The 19,861-nt window shown below is 39.8% G+C and overlaps 2 gene segments (V, D, J or C); both read left to right on the top strand.

Annotated features, from left to right (window-relative positions):
• The first annotated feature begins 1,780 nt into the window (after nucleotides 1–1,780).
• LOC109199542 (Ig kappa chain V region 120-like) lies at nucleotides 1,781–2,289 on the top strand. The segment is given in 2 exon segments: nucleotides 1,781–1,837; nucleotides 1,945–2,289. Coding segments are annotated over 2 exon segments (384 nt in total).
• A 9,123-nt stretch (nucleotides 2,290–11,412) lies between these two features.
• LOC112844682 (Ig kappa chain V region 120-like) lies at nucleotides 11,413–17,821 on the top strand (the record flags this gene model as incomplete). The annotated part of the segment is given in 3 exon segments: nucleotides 11,413–11,469; nucleotides 11,577–11,668; nucleotides 17,623–17,821. Coding segments are annotated over 3 exon segments (343 nt in total), but the record flags the coding sequence as incomplete, so codon positions are not given.
• Nucleotides 17,822–19,861: the final 2,040 nt, after the last annotated feature.

The raw sequence follows: 19,861 nt of genomic DNA, 5'->3' as shown, positions 1-19,861 counted from the left end.
CATTTAAAGATACTGATTGTGTCTGTTTGTGTTTCACAAGAACTCATTTGAAGCAAAGGAGCAATAGGGTTTAAAAAATCTGCTTTGGTATTACACAGAAGCTAATATTTATTATCAAACATTTAAATGTAATACAACAAACAGAAAGAATGAAACAAAATCATGGAGCTATTTAAGGTCTTCTCTGTTTCCTCCTTTGTCTTCAAATCTTTCTGTCCTGGCTGTAGTTGTGTGACACAGCTGATGACTTGGACTGGGGGCTTCCCAGAATCCCGGGATGGAATGAAACTAACAGCTGGTCCGTTGTCCGAATCGAGTGGGTACGTGCAACATACGGTGCCACAGCTCGGACGGGGCACAGAGCCAGCAGCCTCTCAGTCCAAACCTTCAGTGAGAGCTGAGTGCAGCTCAACTGAATGAGAGGTGGAAGTCCAAGAGGGCTTTCTTCAAGAAGGCAGGGTTGGGCCGGAGGACCACCCCCTTCCCATCCGGCAGCCACCTACAACAGTCACTATGGACTGACAGCGCCACTGTTTTCTTGTATTTTACTTTTATAGTGTTTTATGTTCTATGTTTTGTGTTTTCTTTTAATCATGTAAAGCACCTTGAATTGCCTTGTGCTGAAAGTGTGCTATACAAATAAAATTGCCTTGCCTTGCCTTCCCTCGAGCTCACTAATTAATCTGGTGGAAGTTAGGGCCAGAAAGAAGGCAGTCTTAAGCGATAGCCACTTCAACTCAGCACTTTCCAGGGGCTCAAATGGAGGGCACCAAGGACAAGGTCCAGGTCCCAAGGGGGAACTGAGGACCCTGGCCTGCAAGCTGTTAGGTGCAAAGCAGTGTCAGTGTCACTGAGTGCTGAGCGAGCAAGGCGAACGGCATCCAAGTTTTCCAAGGGAATGGTTTTTTTTTCTTAACTTAGCATTCTGTCATTATCAGTTTTAGTTTTCTTCTGTGGTTTTTCAGACCTTTTTAGTATTGTGCTGTCCAGTGCATTCATTCCTTTTAGGAATGAACCAGATGGTTGATTTGGATAGTTCTAAAGTTTTTGCTATTGCTCTTATGTTTATTTTGTTATTTCCTGTGGTGATGATCTCTTTGGACGTCATATGGATAGTAATTAATTAACACTACATGCAATTATTTTACTTAAAATCAATCAATCATTTGTTTACTTTTTCTCGGTACATGGAAACTGTCCATGAAATGGCTTTAAAAAACGAAGACGTATCCTTGTGGCAATCTTCTAAAATACATTCCAGATTTTAGAAAACTGACTTTGAGACCTTTATTCAGTGGTATGTTAAATTGATTGATCTATTATTAAACAGCATCATGAGACTGGTCCAAGTCTGCGTTGGAGTCAGTCTAGGAAAAAAGTGACACTAAAAGGTTCATTGCCTCAGTGGTGTCATTGATCACTTTTATAGCAGTAGCTGAATAAATGTTTAATTCTGCTTTTGAGCCAAATTACCAGATTGTGCATCAGGAGAAGGCTTCAAGATCCTGGATAAAGTAATAAATAGAATAATAAAAAACTACCAACCCAATTACATCTCAAAACACGTTGGCTAATTAAAATGAAACCTGTGAATTCACATTGCAAAGACTAATTATGTAGTCCTGCTGGCATCAGTCTGATCATTTCCATAGAGAGCCACTTTGCATCAGCAGCACCATGCTCCAGTGCTCTGGGAGAGTTTATAGTCCTGAGAGTTGAACACTGGATGACTGACAGCTGTCCTTCATCACAACAGAAGCCACAGAAATCCTCCTCATCAAAAACATGACTTTGATCTGCGTCCTCATCTGGACTCTCCTCTGCTGCTGCTTCACAGGTAAAGTCCAGAGAATCAAACTCCTCTCCTCTATCAACATCTGTCCCTCTGAAATGAAGCCCACAAAACCATGAAGCTGCTTTATGTTTTTGTCTCTGTATCCTCAGAGTCCAGAGGACAGATCACAGTGACTCAGCCTGGAGCAGTGAGCTCTGCTGTGGGAGGATCTGTGAGCATCAAGTGTAGGACCAGTCAGAATGTTCATGTTTATAACAACAATCACCATTTAGCCTGGTACCAACAGAAAGATGGAGGAGTTCCTAAACTGCTAATTTACTATGCTAGCACTCGATATTCAGGGATTCCAGCTCGTTTTACAGGCAGTGGATCAAACTCTGACTTCACTCTGACCATCAGTGGAGTCCACGCTGAAGATGCAGCAGTTTATTACTGTCTGAGTCTCCACTATCCTAACAGTCAGTGGGTGTTCACACAGTGAAAAACAGTCGTACAAAAACCTCCCTCAAGTGATACAGTTCACTGAGTACACACACACACACACACACACATACACACACACACACACTTTTATTTCATGACAAAAAATCAATTGGTGGAAACGTGATAGTACCTGAATATGACCTTTGACCTCAGATCTACGGTTTAATATATATATAATAAAAATATAATGGTTTCGTTTTTTTCTAATGGTACATGAAAATACTGAGCAGTTTTGTGCAGCATAAACAGATTAATTTTTTCATACTGTGGTGAATTTATAATAAAGCACTGGTGGGCTGGTTCACAGTGACTGTGGTGCTCATGTTCAGAGTTAGGTTACATTGATGGCAACAGAGATTAATTTGCATTTAAGATGATGACACTTAGATTAATTCACTGAATTTTAAAAACAGTATAAGGTTAGTATATAAACAGCATACTGTCACAAATAGAAATCAGCCAAGATAACTTGTGAAATATTATCTTGCAACTTGTGGAATCCAGCTGTGCAAATCCACAAAAAGCACAACCACAAGAAAAAACACTAAGAAAATCTACTGCAGCTCACAATATAAATTATTGTGAGTTGTGATTCTTTTCTCTGTGGTTAGCCACTACAACAGATCTTATATCTGCAGCAGAATTCTGAGGGAGGGTTAGCTGTCTGCCACAACCAGTTGGAGGGTGAACATAGATACAATCAGATTACAGTTTTTAGATGTGGAAAATGATACAGAATCCTAAAAAGTAATAAACTCAGGCACAGCTTTCTGGAAATCCTCCAGTAGCAGTAGCTCAGACACTGATACTAAATCATTGGCCTAACAAATCAATCACCATCCACCCAAAAGAATCTGATCCTCTCCATCAACATCAAAATTATTCTGACTTGATGTTTTCTGTCAAGAACAGTGAAAAATTCAAAAAACAAAGTGAAAAAACAAAGCCATCAAACTATTTAAGGTTTCACCTTTTTGTCTGCAAATCTTTCTGTCCTGGCAGTAATTGTGTCAAGGTTTGACTCTGGGCAGAAAAAAAACAGGACTTCCTTTAGCGGAGACAGTGAATGTATTTACAAGTGAACAAAGTTGTACAAATAGCAGTTCTAACATGCGACATCCACAGTAGTGTTAACAGCAGCTCCCAATGATCCAAATCCAAACACTCCCTCCACAGCTTCTCCCAAACTATTTACAGAAAGTCTCTGAGCTGTCTTCAACGCTGCTCCACAGGTTTCCTGGACATAAAGGAGAACACGGGAAAGTAATTGTTACACAACAAGGTGGTCTCAACTTACAAACCTGGGTTAAACTGATAGTTGTGACATACAAGAAGAAGTGGGAAACGAAGTACTTCATTACCATACTTACATAGAATTTTCAAGTATCTGTACTTTACTCAAGGAAATATTTTCTGACAACTTTCCACTTTTGCTCCCTACATTTTTAAAGAAACATCTCTACTTTCTACTCCTTCAATTTTCAGAACGGGCTCATTACCTTTGCTTTAACGCATTTGAGGTGAATTATTATTTTACTTCAATGTGAGCCTTCAAACATGAAACCGATTTGAGCCTAAATAATAACATGCATGAAGTCCTATTCACGGACTAATCACCAGCAATGTCACATATAGAGAGATAAAAGAGGAAAAAGGGGTTAAAGTGAGCCAGTGGGGTTTTTTGTGAGTTACGATCTAAAAATACCCCGCAAAAGGTGAAATCCGCGAAGTAGCCAGCTTTATTTTTTGGTGTTTTAAGGCTGTAAAACCCCTCACTACACACTTTATACACTTTTCTCAGACAGGCATGAACATTTTCACACTTTTCTCTCTTGTTTAAACACTGTCAAAGTTCAAACCTTCGTAGAAAAACCAGTCCATTATTATAGAATGAAATCAAAGATCAAACCCTGTTTCCAGGTCCAGAACATGGGAATAGAGCAGCTGCAAGAGTGTTGTCCTAGATCCACAGATCCACTTCATTCTTCCAACAGGTTACACATTATTTTTTGTATTGGGAATCAAGTATATCTGTCAGTTGGGCCTAGTGCATAAATGAAATACCCTTTGATTGTATTAAAACAATGAGTTTTAGTGAAAGTTTCCCCAAATCCGTCAGGGTTCCTGGGTCATTGACCCAGCATTTTCGGTTTATGTTTACTGTTTATTTTCCACATGTTCCATTTCCTGTTTCATTATGTTCAGCTGTGTACTCACCTGTTTCCAATTGTCGTCATTATTCAGCCTGTGTATTTAAGTTCCTCAGTTTCACCAGTTCATGGTCGTGTCATTGATGTTGTCACTGCTGTCCGGGTGTTTGCCTTTCAGTTCAGATCAGTCAGTCATTCAGTTCAGTCAGTCAGCCTGCCTTCTTCCCTGTTCTGTTCATCCGTTCATCCTGCCACTCCAATAAACACCCCTAATCCTCACCACAAGTCCAGCGTTTGGGTCCCCTCTTCTCAACATCCACAAAGCAACTCCTGACAAAATCAACATTAGCATTAGGAGAAAGAAATTGGCTATACCATTTGTTAGTCCAAACTTCCCTTTAAAGCATCACGTTTTTGTCCATTTAACCTCCCCCTGATCGGTTCACATGATTGGATTTCTGGGGAAATAGATCCCTTTATATCAGTGTTGGGTTTAGAGCTTTTATTGACAACAGCAGGAAAAGTTAGAAGTCAGGAACATAAACTCTACATGTGTTCAGTCGTCATGTCCTCATATTGTTTTAAGTTGTGAAGGACATGAGTGTGTTTCAGTATACATCCTTATATGGTAGGACCAATGATTGTAGTGTGTGTTACATTGTCCTCATATTGTTGGGCCACAGAGCTGTACAGTGTTAACAGTTTCTATAGAGTTTGGTATAAAGAACTCAGATCCTCCTGTGAATAATGTTCACTGAAACATGTATGACCTGTACTTAATTAACAAGTCAGGATTTATAGTATAGAATAGGCTTAAGGGACAACAGTATATAAATTAACCTCCGGGTTGACCTCCTGAAATGAGCTATTATGGACTCTTGTGCTGCCAACTTCCGGGTTGGCTCCCTGACATTTTACTTTTTGATTTGTCTTCGTGTTTCATGTTATCAAGCTCGTGTGGAATGTGTCTATGTCTCTCCATGTTTCCTGTTTTATTTTGAAAGTCGTGTCGCCATGTTCAATGTGTTTTGTTTTGTTCCCCTTGTGGCGTCATGTTCATTTGTGTCAGCTGTGTCTCCCCAGATGTTTCCATTTTCCTCATTACCCTCTGTGTATTTAAGTCCTCTGTCTCTTACTGTTCTTCGTCGGATGGTCTGTTTGTTTTCGTGTCTAGTCACATCACGTCATAGAGTTTTCGCTTCCAAAGTTCAGGTTCATAATTACGCTGTTGCATGTTCCTGTTCAGTTTCACAGTCTTTCGTGATTATTTCCATAGTTAGTCATAGATTTTCCCAGTTTAGGTTTCAGTTTAGTTTTGCCCTTGTTTCACCTCACCTTGTTTTCTGTGTTTTGGTATCAGCTGCAATAAAGGCTCGTTTTTGGTTTAAACTTTTAGGAAAAAAGTTTGTTTCTCCTGTGTCTGCTTTTGGGTCTGTTTCATAAACAGTGTTGGGAAGGTTACTTTTAAAATGTATCCCACTACAGATTACAGAACACATGCCCCAAAATGTATTTTGTAACGTATTGCGTTACGTTACTCAATGAGAGTAACGTATTCAGAGTAACATAATCCATTTATTTCAACAGTAACTGTATTCTGAATACCACCTTTTTAAATGGTAACTGTAACAGAATACAGTTACTCATATTTTGTATTTTAAATTCGTAACGCCGGTACATGTATTCTGTTACTCCCCAACACTGTTCATAAATATACCAGCATGTCTCGCCGTGACACAGTGCTATATTATAAAGGAAGTCAGACAGACGTGATGTACAAATAGTAGCAGAGGCAACTTTGTGCTTTGAATACTGCCGAAAGCAATCATGTGTGACTGATCGTTGCCGCTATGACTGCTGCATACATGCGCAGATTGCCCATACATGCTCATTAGCTGCAAAGGCAGTACCAAAACGTTGGTTCTCTCTTCTGCAGTAATGTAGCGTGACACTGAGACCTAAAAATTTAGAACAGAACATACAGTGTTTCTCTCATATTTCATTATGGCATAATGTGCACATCACAATCGGGGGATTTCATTACTGTCAAGAGATCAGCTGGCACTTGGTCAGGAATCCACAATGTATCTATCACAGTCCTGTAAGGAATGAGGCAGCAATTTTAATTGGCTGTATCTATAATATCTTTATAGTTATAGGATAACTATGAGGTGAAAACAGGAACCTGAAAACTCAACAAATACAAGAACTAAACCAATTTGAACAGGACCAGAACAGCAAAGAAATCTAAGCAAAAATTAAAGCTCAACTTTGGGACAATGACAGACTCAACACTGATCGTCTCTTCTCACCATGAGAAATGAATAAAGTCATCAAAATAAAAAGAGTATTTTGCTTCCTTTTAACTATCATCTGATGAAAAGCTAAATGTCATTTTAAGCTAAATGTGAAGTGTGGTTATTTCCAGTCCAGTTTTAAATATACAAAACCCCAGTGTCCGTGCACACTATTCTGTTTCTCTTGTACTGCAAAAAGTGGCAATAATGGGAATAACTAGACTAAAATGTTCTTGATTCAGAGCATTTCCATAGAGAGGCACTTTGCATCAGCAGCACCATGCTCCAGTGCTCTGGGAGAGTTTATAGTCCTGAGAGTTGAACACTGGATGACTGACAGCTGTCCTTCATCACAACAGAAGCCACAGAAATCCTCCTCATCAAAAACATGACTTTGATCTGCGTCCTCATCTGGACTCTCCTCTGCTGCTGCTTCACAGGTAAAGTCCAGAGAATCAAACTCCTCTCCTCTATCAACATCTGTCCCTCTGAAATGAAGCCCACAAAACCATGAAGCTGCTTTATGTTTTTGTCTCTGTATCCTCAGAGGACAGATCACAGTGACTCAGCCTGGAGCAATGAGCTCTGCTGTGGGAGGAACTGTGAGCATCAAGTGTAGGACCAGTCAGGATGTTTTTGTTCATAGCAACTCTCACTGTTTAGCCTGGTTCCAACAGAGAGATGAAAAACCTCCCAAACGGTTCATTTACTACACTAGCATTCGAGATTCAGGGATTCCAGCTCGTTTTACAGGCAGTGGATCAAACTCTGACTTCACTCTGACCATCAGTGGAGTCCAGGCTGAAGATGCAGCAGTTTATTACTGTCAGAGTTATCACTACATCAACAATCAAGGTGTGTTCACACAGTGAAAAACAGTCGTACAAAACCTCCTTCTCTCAGACTGAACAGAAACTGAACTGACGGCTGCAGCTGGAAGATACTGCAGAGACTGATACAGTTCACTGAGGACACACACACACACACACACACACACACACACACATACACACAAATAAATTTTCTCTCAAAGGCATTTAGCACAGATTTGTGCTTAATTAACTACAGAAAAAAAAGTGGGCCAGTAACAGAAACCAAGATCAGTCTTAGTAATGACCTTTTACCTTAAAAGTGGAGACACTAAATCTATATCAAGCCATAAAAATCTGAAGACAAAAATCTGGAAATGTTCCTGGTCAGCGAGGATCACAATAAAAACAATACACCGGTGAATCGCAGATTTTACTGTAAATATATCATCAAACATGAACATGAGAAGGTGTTTTCATTTTTTGAAAAATGAAAAAGGTCATTATCTATTTGCACTGTGAAGTGCTGTCCAATGACTTTCCAACTACTCCAATGAGTAAAATTGGCTCTAACATCTTTCACAGATGATGTGACATTCTTCAGATCAGTTTTCCTTCTTCATCATTTTCTTTTCCAATTATGCTGATAAAATTTCATCTTGGAACTGTTCCTGCTTTTTCTGTGTTTTTCTGGCAAAGTCTAATCCAGTCTTCCAGTTCTTGAGTGTAACCAGCAGTTTGTAACAGTTTCCTTTCATGAAGATGACTTTTGATCTCTTGGTAGTAGACTTTGACTATGATACAGCCACCTGGGGCTACTGTAGCTCAGAAGCATCCATCCAATGCATCCATCTCAGTCTGAATGTGTTTGAATGTTGTATAGAAAGCATTCCAGTAGGAAAAGCATACAAAAAAGTGCTTGTATTTCTTTATGGGTGAATGATGTAAATTATGTAGAGTTTTAGAGCAGAAAAGCACTACAGAGAAACCAGCCCATCACCCACATAGCAAAATTGGTATGGCCCGGGTCTGGCCCACACAATGTGCTTACACATGGCCCACATACCGCAAAGAATGACGGCCCTTTAGTGGCCCAGATCAGGTTTGCCAGAGGTGGCCCACACATGGGCCAGCAGAAGGCCAGTTGCAGACACACTGCTGGCCCAGAACAGTTTCAGCTCTGGCCCCAGATGTCAGCCTAATGTGTACCTTAATCAAGCCATGTAATAACAACATGTGCCGGAACATAATAGTGCAAAAGTAACATGACAAACCTCTGTTCAGACAGGGAATCTTATATAGCACTTTCCTACTCTCCCTGATTACTCAAAGTGCTCTATACAACATGCCACATTCACACACTTTCTCTAAACTGAGTGTCTCCTAACTACATTCATACACATTCACACTCCTGACATGCTGACTGGAGGAGCCAGGGATCAAACCACTAAACTTCCGGTCAGTAGGTGACCTGCTCTACCTCCTGAGCTACAGCCTCCCAGTGGCAAACCTGAGTAAACCCTCACTCGGTTTTGGATAAAGTGTACACTCGCAAACCTGTCAAACCTACATTTGAAACGTTGGCTACAATAGCAGTATAGTATTGCAACATGGGTCTTTGGATCTTCTAACTAAAATAGGAACATAGGAACACAAATACTGCCATCATTGCCAGACCTGGCCCACATCTGGTTGACATACACTCTGCCATGACACCAGTCATTAAGAAGTGTCATTTTGATGCTGGATATGGGCCAGACCTGTTTTTTATGAGCCTGGGCCACATAAAAAAAAGACCCCAATTGGGCCAGATGTGGCATGCCATCACATAAACAGTGCCATCTACACCAGACCTAGCCCATATCTGGATGACATTGCACTTACCATGCCAGAAGTCAGCCAGCAGTGGCGGCTATACACCAGATCTGGGCCAGACCTGTCTGCTATGTGGGCACTCTTATGTTTATTTTGTCTTTTCCTCCGGTGATGATCTCTTTGGAACTCATGTGGATGGTAATTAATAAACAATACATGCAATTATTTCACTTAAAATGAACTCATCTCTTTCTTTTTTTGGAATAATGAAGGGACAGACCTTATCTGTCCATGAAATGGTTTGTAGTCATTTGCTTTTGAACCTCTGAAAAAAAAAAGAAGTATCCTTGTGGCAATAACGTCTGCACCTTATCTGCTCAAATACATTCCGGATTTTAGAAAACTGACTCTGAGATCTTTATTTCAGTGATATGTTAATTTGATTGATCTATTATTAAACAGCATCATGCGACTCGTCCAAGTCTGTGTTGGAGCCAGTCTGGGAAAAAAGTCACACCAAAAGGTTCATTGCCTCAGTGGTGTTTGATCACTTTTACATCAGTAGCTGAATAAATGTTTAATTCTGCTTTTAATCCGCATTACCAGTTTGTGCATCAGGAGAAGACTTCAAGATCCTGAATGAATTAATAAATAAAATAATAAAAAACTAGTGCTGTCAAAATTAACGCTTTAACTCAAATTAATCCACCATCACGGTCAACACGATTACAATTTTTAACGCAATTAACGCATCTGGAGTGCAGAATGACTCAAAATCCCTGAAATGTTTCTGTAAACGCATTTCGGGCAGTTTGTCCAAGTAGTGTTACCTTCACAGATGCGTGAATGTGCAGTTGATCTGGTAGTGATGGGCAGCTGAACCAATCAACTCAATATGGAAGATGATAAACGCACATTGGCCCTCTCGATGGGAAATTTGAGTATTAAAAAAAAACAAGACGGAACAGTCGAACGACATAAAGCATTGTGCACAATTTTCTTTTCACCGAAGCACTTCCGGCTTAAACTATCACATTGACGCGAAGCATACGTTAGTCGGGGATGCTGCTAGGACTTTGGCTAACTTGTCACCCAGCTTGCGACAAACCAGTCACGGAGCATCGGGGACTCAGGAAGTCTACTCGGACATACTGACTGACACAATTGCCAAGTGGACTGAGACAAACTGCAGACCTATTAATATCGCTGAGAACACGCAATTTACACAGCTTTGGTTCCTCGTTTCAAGGACTTGAAGTGCCCCCCCAAGAGTGACAGAGAGAGAAAGTGGATAAATGTTCACAGAGTTTTATGTTAACATGAATGTTCAAGATGTTCAATAAACATGTTAAGTGCGTATATTTTCCCTTTTTTCTCGAGTCTGTTTGCTCATGCAAAATGCAAAGAAGAAAAATGAATGATATTTAAGTGGGATTAATCAAAATTAATCCAAAATAACCCTGTGGTGAATCTGATTTAACATTTTAACTGTTTGACAGCACTAATACACACTATATATTAGTGTATACTTATCTATTAGTATATAGGTTTTTAAAAAACTTCTCAGGAGGGAAACTGCTAAAAGATTGAAGAAAACTATTCAAATTCTCTTTGAATTTAAGCACACATTCTTTGTTTATTCTCCATTTATTTCATTATATTGCTTAAATGTCAGTTACAAGCTTAAATATAAAGTTGAAAAAGAGTAATTGCAACCAGGCTATTGATCAAGTAACTGCAATTAATCGTGATTAATTATAGAAAATTGTGAGATTAATTAGTTAATTTTTTTTAATCTATTGACAGCACCAAAAAAAAAAAAAAAAAGAAAGAAAAATTAATCCAATTACATCTCAAAACACGTTGGCTGATTAAAATGAAACCTGTGAATTCACATTGTGATGTAGTCCTGCTGGAGTCAGATCATTTCCATAGAGAGGCACTTTGCATCAGCAGCACCATGCTCCAGTGCTCTGGGAGAGTTTATAGTCCTGAGAGTTGAACACTGGATGACTGACAGCTGTCCTTCATCACAACAGAAGCCACAGAAATCCTCCTCATCAAAAACATGACTTTGATCTGCGTCCTCATCTGGACTCTCCTCTGCTGCTGCTTCACAGGTAAAGTCCAGAGAATCAAACTCCTCTCCTCTATTAACATCTGTCCCTCTGAAATGAAGCCCACAAAACCATGAAGCTGCTTTATGTTTTTGTCTCTGTATCCTCAGAGTCCAGAGGACAGATCACAGTGACTCAGCCTGGAGCAGTGAGCTCTGCTGTGGGAGGAACTGTGAGCATCAAGTGTAGGACCAGTCAGGATGTAGATGGTAATGATTTATCCTGGTATCAACAGAAAAGTGGACAACCTCCCAAACTTTTCATTTATGTTGCTAGCAGTCGAGCATCAGGGATTCCAGCTCGTTTTACAGGCAGTGGATCAAACTCTGACTTCACTCTGACCATCAGTGGAGTCCAGGCTGAAGATGCAGCAGTTTATTACTGTCAGAGTTTTCACTATCCTAACAATCAGCGAGTGTTCACACAGTGAAAAACAGTCGTACAAAAACCTCCCTCAGTCAGACTGAACAGAAACTGAACTGACTGCTGCAGCTGGAAGATACTGCAGAGACTGATACAGTTCACTGAGGACACACACACACACACACACACACACACACACACACACACTGTTAACTTTATTCAAACTTTATTGAACATTTCAAAACCGTTGTTTTTCTCATTGCAGGTTCACAGCATTTGAACCCATTTTAATATTGCATTTTTATCTCATTTACTAAAGACAAAGTGAGAGAACATGTGATATATAACATGTAATCTTCATGACTCTGACATTGATAAAATTCTTATTACATATATTTATTAAAGTTACATACTTTCCTCAGGGACTGATAAACTTGTTGGCATGATCTGAGGTGACCAAAACAAATTCCACCTTCCAAAACTTTCTTAGAACCTTCTCCCAACTTTATAAAATTGGATTGTAAGAAAGGCAATCAAAAAATACATGTCTTTGTACTCTCTGTTATGGACACAGATCTATAGATCTCTATGGACAGAACACTATGAAAGACTCAAATCCAAGCACTCAGTAAGGTGCAGTGAAATGCTGAACAATTGTAACTCCTCAATAATCATTTGTTGTTTGTTACTGCTCACTAAATTATACAAAAGTGTGTTACATCCTTGGTGTAACAAGAATGTGTCTCCACACTCCAACTCCACCCAAGAAAGAGCAAAATCTCTGAGCAAGTGTAAATGCAATGCAGCCGTTTATTGACTTTGGCAGTGAGCTGTGACAAAATAACAAACAAAAGATCTCTAAAGGTCCCTAATCTTCTCTGCCAAACTAAAAATAAAAAAAAAGACAATTTGTTTCCCTAAACTCCTACTGGAAAAACAATTGAAAACAGGTTTCAACAGTTAAGGCTCACTGCTATGAGGCTGCTGCAGTGTTCAACATATACCGTCAGAGAAAGGGTTACCTAATTTACTAAAGTATTTACGAGTGTCCCAAAAAAGTTTATTTTGTTTCTTTGGATGTGCCATTTTTAGTTGGAGAAAGGTTTCTTTACTCGTCCAAGTGATGAAACTTTCTCTCACTGAAAACATTACGACCAGAAGAACAGAATTTTGGGGGATTTCCTCACCTGGATGGTTGAGCATGCATCAAGATATTTACAACTATTTAAAAACACCTCAGCCAGCACTCATAACACCAGACACACACATTTACTCACACTCACTAATGAAGGTTTTGACTCAGGATTTCACACAGAACACTCAAAGCTACCATCAGCAACACAGGCTGTTTGTTGGGGGTGGAAGCCAGGAGAGAGGGGGGAGGTGGCTGTCAGTCATCAGGTGGTCAAGAGCTCCCTGTCTCTGCTCAATACTATGATGACTGAATGATTCTGTCACAGTTAGTGAGGCGACTGTGTGGAGAGAAGAGAGAACGGACACAAGTGCAGGCGCTGACGTGAGTGAGTTTATTTAATGAAAAGACAAAATGCAAACAAAAGGAGAACACGGTGGGACTTAGACTATCAAAACCTAAACTGGGATAAACTAACAAAAGAACATGAGGAAAGAAGAAAACGTTACAAAAACCTGAACACTGGAAACGAGGAGCCTGAGACATAAACATGAGATGAGACACAAGATGAGAAACAGCAGATTACTTGCAGACAAACCAGCAACAAACACAAGGAGACACATGGCTTAAAAAAACAGAGGGATAAAGTGGGAATGAGACACAGAAGGAGAGACTGCTGGGAGAAATCTGACATAACGAGATACGGGGGAAGCAAAACTCACTACACTGAACACAGGATACAGACTGTCAAAGTAAAACAGGAAATAGAATAGAGACGTGCACTTGACAAGGGATACAGGGGAGACAGAGCGAATATGGAACAGAGAGAGAGAAACCAGAAAGGCTAAGACCTTTAAATAACACTGAAACCAAAGGACTGAAAACGATAAAAATGAACTAAGACTATATAATAATTCAAAATACAAAATACTGGGTCACTGATGAAGGACCGTGACAGTTTCATTGATAAACAGCATCATCAAATCAAATCAAATCACTTTTATTGTCACGTCACATGTGCAGGTACACTGGTACAGTACATGCGAGTGAAATTCTTGTGTGTGAGCTTCACAAGCAACAGAGTTGTGCAAAAATACAATAACGTAAAACAAGCAAAATATAAGAATGGCTAAATCTGAGTGTAATAAATATATGTACAATATAAGAGTGTATGCATTACTGGATGTGTATACTAAATATGTTTTTGTTTTTTTGTTTTTTTACGTGTGCGTGTGTGTGTGTGTGTGTGTGTGTATACATATTTTACAAATTAAATAGATTAAACAATAAAACAAAATATATAAAATATACAGAGGTTGGTAGTTGAGACATGTGCAAAACAAGTGGCATTTATATACAGTGTGGAGTGCATAATGTTGTTGAATGTGGGTGAGGTGTCTATGAAGTGTTCAGCAGTCTGATAGCCTGATGGAAAAAGCTGTCTCTCAGTCTGCTGGTTCGGGACCGGATGCTGCAGAACCTCCTTCCTGATGGAAGTAGTCTGAACAGTTTATGGCTGGGGTGACTGGAGTCCTTGATGATCCTCCCCGCTTTCCTCAGGCACCGCTTCTGTAGATGTCCTGGAGGGAGGGAAGCTCCCTCCAATTATTCTTTCAGCACACCGCACCACTCTCTGGAGAGCTTTGCGGTTGTAAGCGGTGCTGTTGCCGTACCAGGTGGTGATGCATCCAGTGAGGATGCTCTCAATGGCACAGCGATAGAAGGTCCTGAGGATGCGGGGGCTCATGCGAATCTTTTCAGTCTCCTGAGAAAGAAGAGGCGCTGCTGCGCCTTCTTCACTGTTTTGTTTGTGTGTACTGACCATGTGAGATCCTCAGCCAGATGTACACCAAGGCAGCGGAAGCTGCTCACTCTCTCCACAGCAGCGCCGTTGATGGTGATGGGGGTGTGTACTTCCCTGCACCTCCGGAAGTCCACTATCAACTCCTTTGTCTTTGCGACGTTGAGGGTGAGATGGTTGTCTTGACACCAGTGGGTCAGGGCGCTGACCTCCTCCCTGTAGGCCGTCTCATCACCGTTGGTGATAAGACCCACCACTGTAGTGTCATCCGCAAACTTCACAATGATGTTGGAGTTTCTAGTGGCCGTGCAGTCGTAGGTGTAGAGTGAGTACAGGAGAGGGCTCAGTACACACCCCTGTGGAGCACCAGTGTTCAGTGTGATGGGGGATGAGGTGATGCTGCCCAGCCTGACTACTTGGCGTCTGTCAGTCAGGAAGTTAAGGATCCAGCTGCAGAGGGAGCTGCTCAGTCCTAGATCCTGCAGTTTCCTGTCCAGCTTCGAGGGAACGATGGTGTTGAATGCTGAGCTGTAATCTACAAACAGCATTCTCACATACGTGTCTCTCTTCTCCAGGTGTGACAGGGCAGTATGCAGTGTCAATCCAATCCAATCCATCATCAGATCAATCCAAGATCATTTCCATAGAGAGCCACTAAGCCACACAATACCTCCTCATCAAAAACATGACTTTGACCTGCGTCCTCATCTGGACTCTCCTCTGCTGCTGCTTCACAGGTAAAGTCCATTCATTCTAATAGTGCCAATGATGGTGATCTGCCAGATCTGAACCCGTACTGACTCTTGGTGAGTATGTTAGTGATGACATCACCTGGTATCTTCAGAAACCTGCAGAAGCTCCTAAACTGCAGATTGATGATGCTACCACCTGTAAATCTAGAGTTTGTGATTATTTAAGTGGGAGTCAGTCTGGAATTGACTTCACTTTGACCATCAGTGAAGTTCAACATAAAAGTGCAGGAGTTTATTACTGTCAGCAGGAGTACAGCCGTCTGTTCACATGTGAGGAACACTGTGAGAAAACACTTTTGGTTATTTAAACTTTTGTCTTTTACACTGTAAGAAAAAGTCCTAATATAAAAGTATTTTACTGTGTATTTTACAGTTTTGTTCTGTTCTTCTAGAATATCATTAAATTTACATAAATAGACTTTCACATTTCAAATGTAAATTAACGTAAAATCACTGTAATGTAATAAACATAATTTTCTTGTTTTTTAAATGTATCTGTCTGTACATATGCATATTTAGATTGTTAAAATACATTCACAAATGTATCATGATTCCACAAATATCTGTCCGTTATTTGAAAGATTGAACTGTTAAATTCAAATGTAATGCTATGGAAAAATATATGAAATGATTCTTATAAACTTTTTTTAACATCAAATAATTATTACTATTACTGCTATTCAGGGCGATCGTGGCTCAAGAGTTGGGAGTTTGCCTTGTAATCACAAGGTTGCCGGTTCGAGCCCTGGCTTGGACACTCTCGGTCGTTGTGTCCTTGGGCAAGACTCTTCACCTACCGCCTACTGGGGATGGCCAGAGGGCGATATGGCAGCCTCGCCTCTGTCCCAGGACATACAATCCATTATTATTTAAACTAACTGTATATTTCTGTACATTTACGTATTATGATTCATATTGCCACATTCATTGACCTTGTTTATAGGTAATTTCATTCTTTAATCACATTAAAATGTTCCTAATTTAATGTTTAAAAGCACTTGAAAAAGGCAAAATCCCATGTAAAATTAGGGCAACAAACTGTATTGTCATTACTGAAAATAACTGTATTTTTATGATAAAGTTATTTTCTTTTCTTTTATGGTATTATTTTGGCGCCCCAGCTGCTGGAATATTACTGTTTTTCTAGGATTTTTCTTTTAACAGTGTAGGAACGACAAATGAAAAATGATCAAATGTCTGAATTTTAATAATTTACTTTTCTTTTCAGAAGTGTGACCTTGTGTTAAGATGGACACTACGGATAATATTCATTACAGCTGATCAATTACTATTGACATTAATAAATAAATAAGCCATTCTGTTACACACTGAATGACTGACAGCTGATCATTCAGTTTTCATATTTAGTCACCTATATAATTTCATAAATTGGCCGTTGGGCCAACAAATTTATATTAAAAAAAAAGCATCAAATCAAAGTAATAAATTTTTTTTATGATGTCACACTTTCTATTTCAATCTGTGATCTTATCTGACAGGATTCTAGAGAGGCTGGAGCTTTACCCACCTGTCATAGGGTCAAGGGCAGGTTACACATTAACTTCATCATCCATATGGAAATCGCAAATTAAATTTTGAGTAATTTTAAATATTGATTAATAGGAAACTAAGCAAAAACAGAAAAGACATCATTAATCCAGACAAAAATTTCAGATTGAAAAAGCACGAATGATTTCATTGTGTCAGTCAGATGATTTCCATAGAGAGGCACTTTGCATCAGCAGCACCATGCTCCAGTGCTCTGGGAGAGTTTATAGTCCTGAGAGTTGAACACTGGATGACTGACAGCTGTCCTTCATCACAACAGAAGCCACAGAAATCCTCCTCATCAAAAACATGACTTTGATCTGCGTCCTCATCTGGACTCTCCTCTGCTGCTGCTTCACAGGTAAAGTCCAGAGAATCAAACTCCTCTCCTCTATCAACATCTGTCCCTCTGAAATGAAGCCCACAAAACCATGAAGCTGCTTTATGTTTTTGTCTCTGTATCCTCAGAGTCCAGAGGACAGATCACAGTGACTCAGCCTGGAGCAGTGAGCTCTGCTGTGGGAGGATCTGTGAGCATCAAGTGTAGGACCAGTCAGAATGTTTATGTTTATAGCAACAATCATATTTTAGCCTGGTACCAACAGAGTGATGGAGACGTTCCCAAACTGCTCATTAAGCGTGCCTATGAGCGAATATCAGGGATTCCAGCTCGTTTTACAGGCAGTGGATCAAACTCTGACTTCACTCTGACCATCAGTGGAGTCCAGGCTGAAGATGCAGCAGTTTATTACTGTCAGAGTTTCACTATCCTAACAATCAGGATGTGTTCACACAGTGAAAAACAGTCGTTCAAAAACCTCCCTCAGTCAGACTGAACAGAACTGAACTGACAGCTGCAGCTGGAAGATACTGCAGAGACTGATACAGTTCACTGAGGACACACACACACACACACACACACACACACACACAAAATAAAGTGATTCATCACAAAGATTGTCTTTAGTAAATGAGATAAAAATAAAAAGTGAGAGAATATGTGATATATAACATGGAATCTTCATGACTTTGACCTCCTACATGTGTTATAACCAGTGATGTGAATAACGGCGTTACTTTTTCAGTAACGAGTAATCTAACTAATTACTATTCCTATCGTTACAACGCGTTACTGTTACTAACGCGTTACTATTTTTCAACAACCAGACGGTTGAAGCTGTCTTCAGCTTACTGCATCAGTTGTAAGGAAGTAGCTGTCTACGTAAGTAATCTGGGGGCTACATCTTTAAGCAGCCACGCGCGCTCCCGCGGACGGCAATCACTTTGCCCGATGATCACTTTTTGGCACAACACCTGGAGCTCAGGGGGAAAAACAATCGCATGAGTGCTGCTGTTTGACTGAGGAAGATTAAAGCAGTCGTGGTAAGTAGTGATGGGTCAGTCGCGAACGAAATGGCTCTAGAGCCGGATCTTTGATGTGAACGATGCGAGCCGGCTCCTTATTGCGAGCCGTGGTTTTTTTTTTTTCCTTTCTCTCACCCTCTCTCTCTCTCTCTCGCTCTTTTTTTCCACTTCACTCCGCACGCGAGCCTGTGCTTTGCGCTGGGCAGAGGGGGAGGGGCGGTAGTTACACTCGCATAGCACAGGAACAGTGCGGGAGGGAGAGACAGAGAAAGAGAGCCAGGGACAACAACGTTACATTAGAAAGGTATAGTAATCATCCACAACTATTTTCAGTTGCAGATGATAAAGGATTCAGAAAGCTTATTCATGCAGGCCATATGACAGAGAATGTGCATCTTCTTTTTGTTTTCATATTTTAATTATATTTAATTGTGTTGTGGTTTGCAGTGTTTTGTGTTGTTTCATTTTAAATTTGTTTAAAAGGAAAAAGCTGAAAATTTAAATAGTTAAAAGTTGAAATGTGAATAGTTGGTTTTGTATATATGATTTATTTATTACATTTTATGTAATAAAATGTAATGTAAACAGATGTAGCTCTGTTTTGGAAGTTCAGTTAACGCTAGAAATGTGTTTTGGAGTTTGTATGTGTTTTGTCTCTAGGGCCACTGTATATATTTATATATAAACATATAAATATAACCACTTTCTTTACATTAGTAATTCCTTTTGTGCATAATTTTATATTATTGTTAAAATAAATTATTAAAGCAACAAAACAACCTGAAGAGCCGGTTCGGAGCCGAAAGAGCCGGAAATCCCATCACTAGTGGTAAGCCAATCACATGACCACTTAAAGATGACAAAGCAAGAAGGTGATATATACCAGTTTTTAAATTGTGTTGATAGGCCACGTAAAACCAGAGTCATGATAAACAATATATATGCAGCATTTTTTCCTCAACAGTTGTGTCACGTTTACTGTCTAAGGACAGCGCTAGCAAGATCTCTCTGCTTATGAGAGTGCTTTCTAGCGCTTAAAAAACAAACAAACAAAAAAACCAGCCCTTTCGTGTTGGTGGAAAAATGCACCATGTCGACCAATCAAAAAATGATATGGCAACATGACATTTAGTTGTTTAGGAAGAGGAGGAAGTTTTAGGAGTGACGGTGGAGAGAGAGAGAGAGAGAGAGTTTTGAGATGTGAGAGATTTGTGACGTTTAGCGTGTTTGGAGTGTGTAGTTAATGTGTTGTCTTGTGTAGTTAGTGTGTAGTGTTGTGGATAGTTTTGTGTTTGTGTCAGAACAATGAGGCGACTGCTGTCTCCAGGTAAACGGTTGCAAATAACTTTGTTGTTTGCAAAACTTGTGCATAGGATTTTAAAATGACAATTTATATTTGCATTTAAAGTTATGAAATATGATTCATTAAACATG

Source organism: Oreochromis niloticus, unplaced genomic scaffold (assembly GCF_001858045.2).
Source record: "Oreochromis niloticus isolate F11D_XX unplaced genomic scaffold, O_niloticus_UMD_NMBU tig00000736_pilon, whole genome shotgun sequence".
NCBI lineage: Eukaryota > Metazoa > Chordata > Actinopteri > Cichliformes > Cichlidae > Oreochromis > Oreochromis niloticus.
This window is presented reverse-complemented; position numbering and strand designations above follow the sequence as displayed.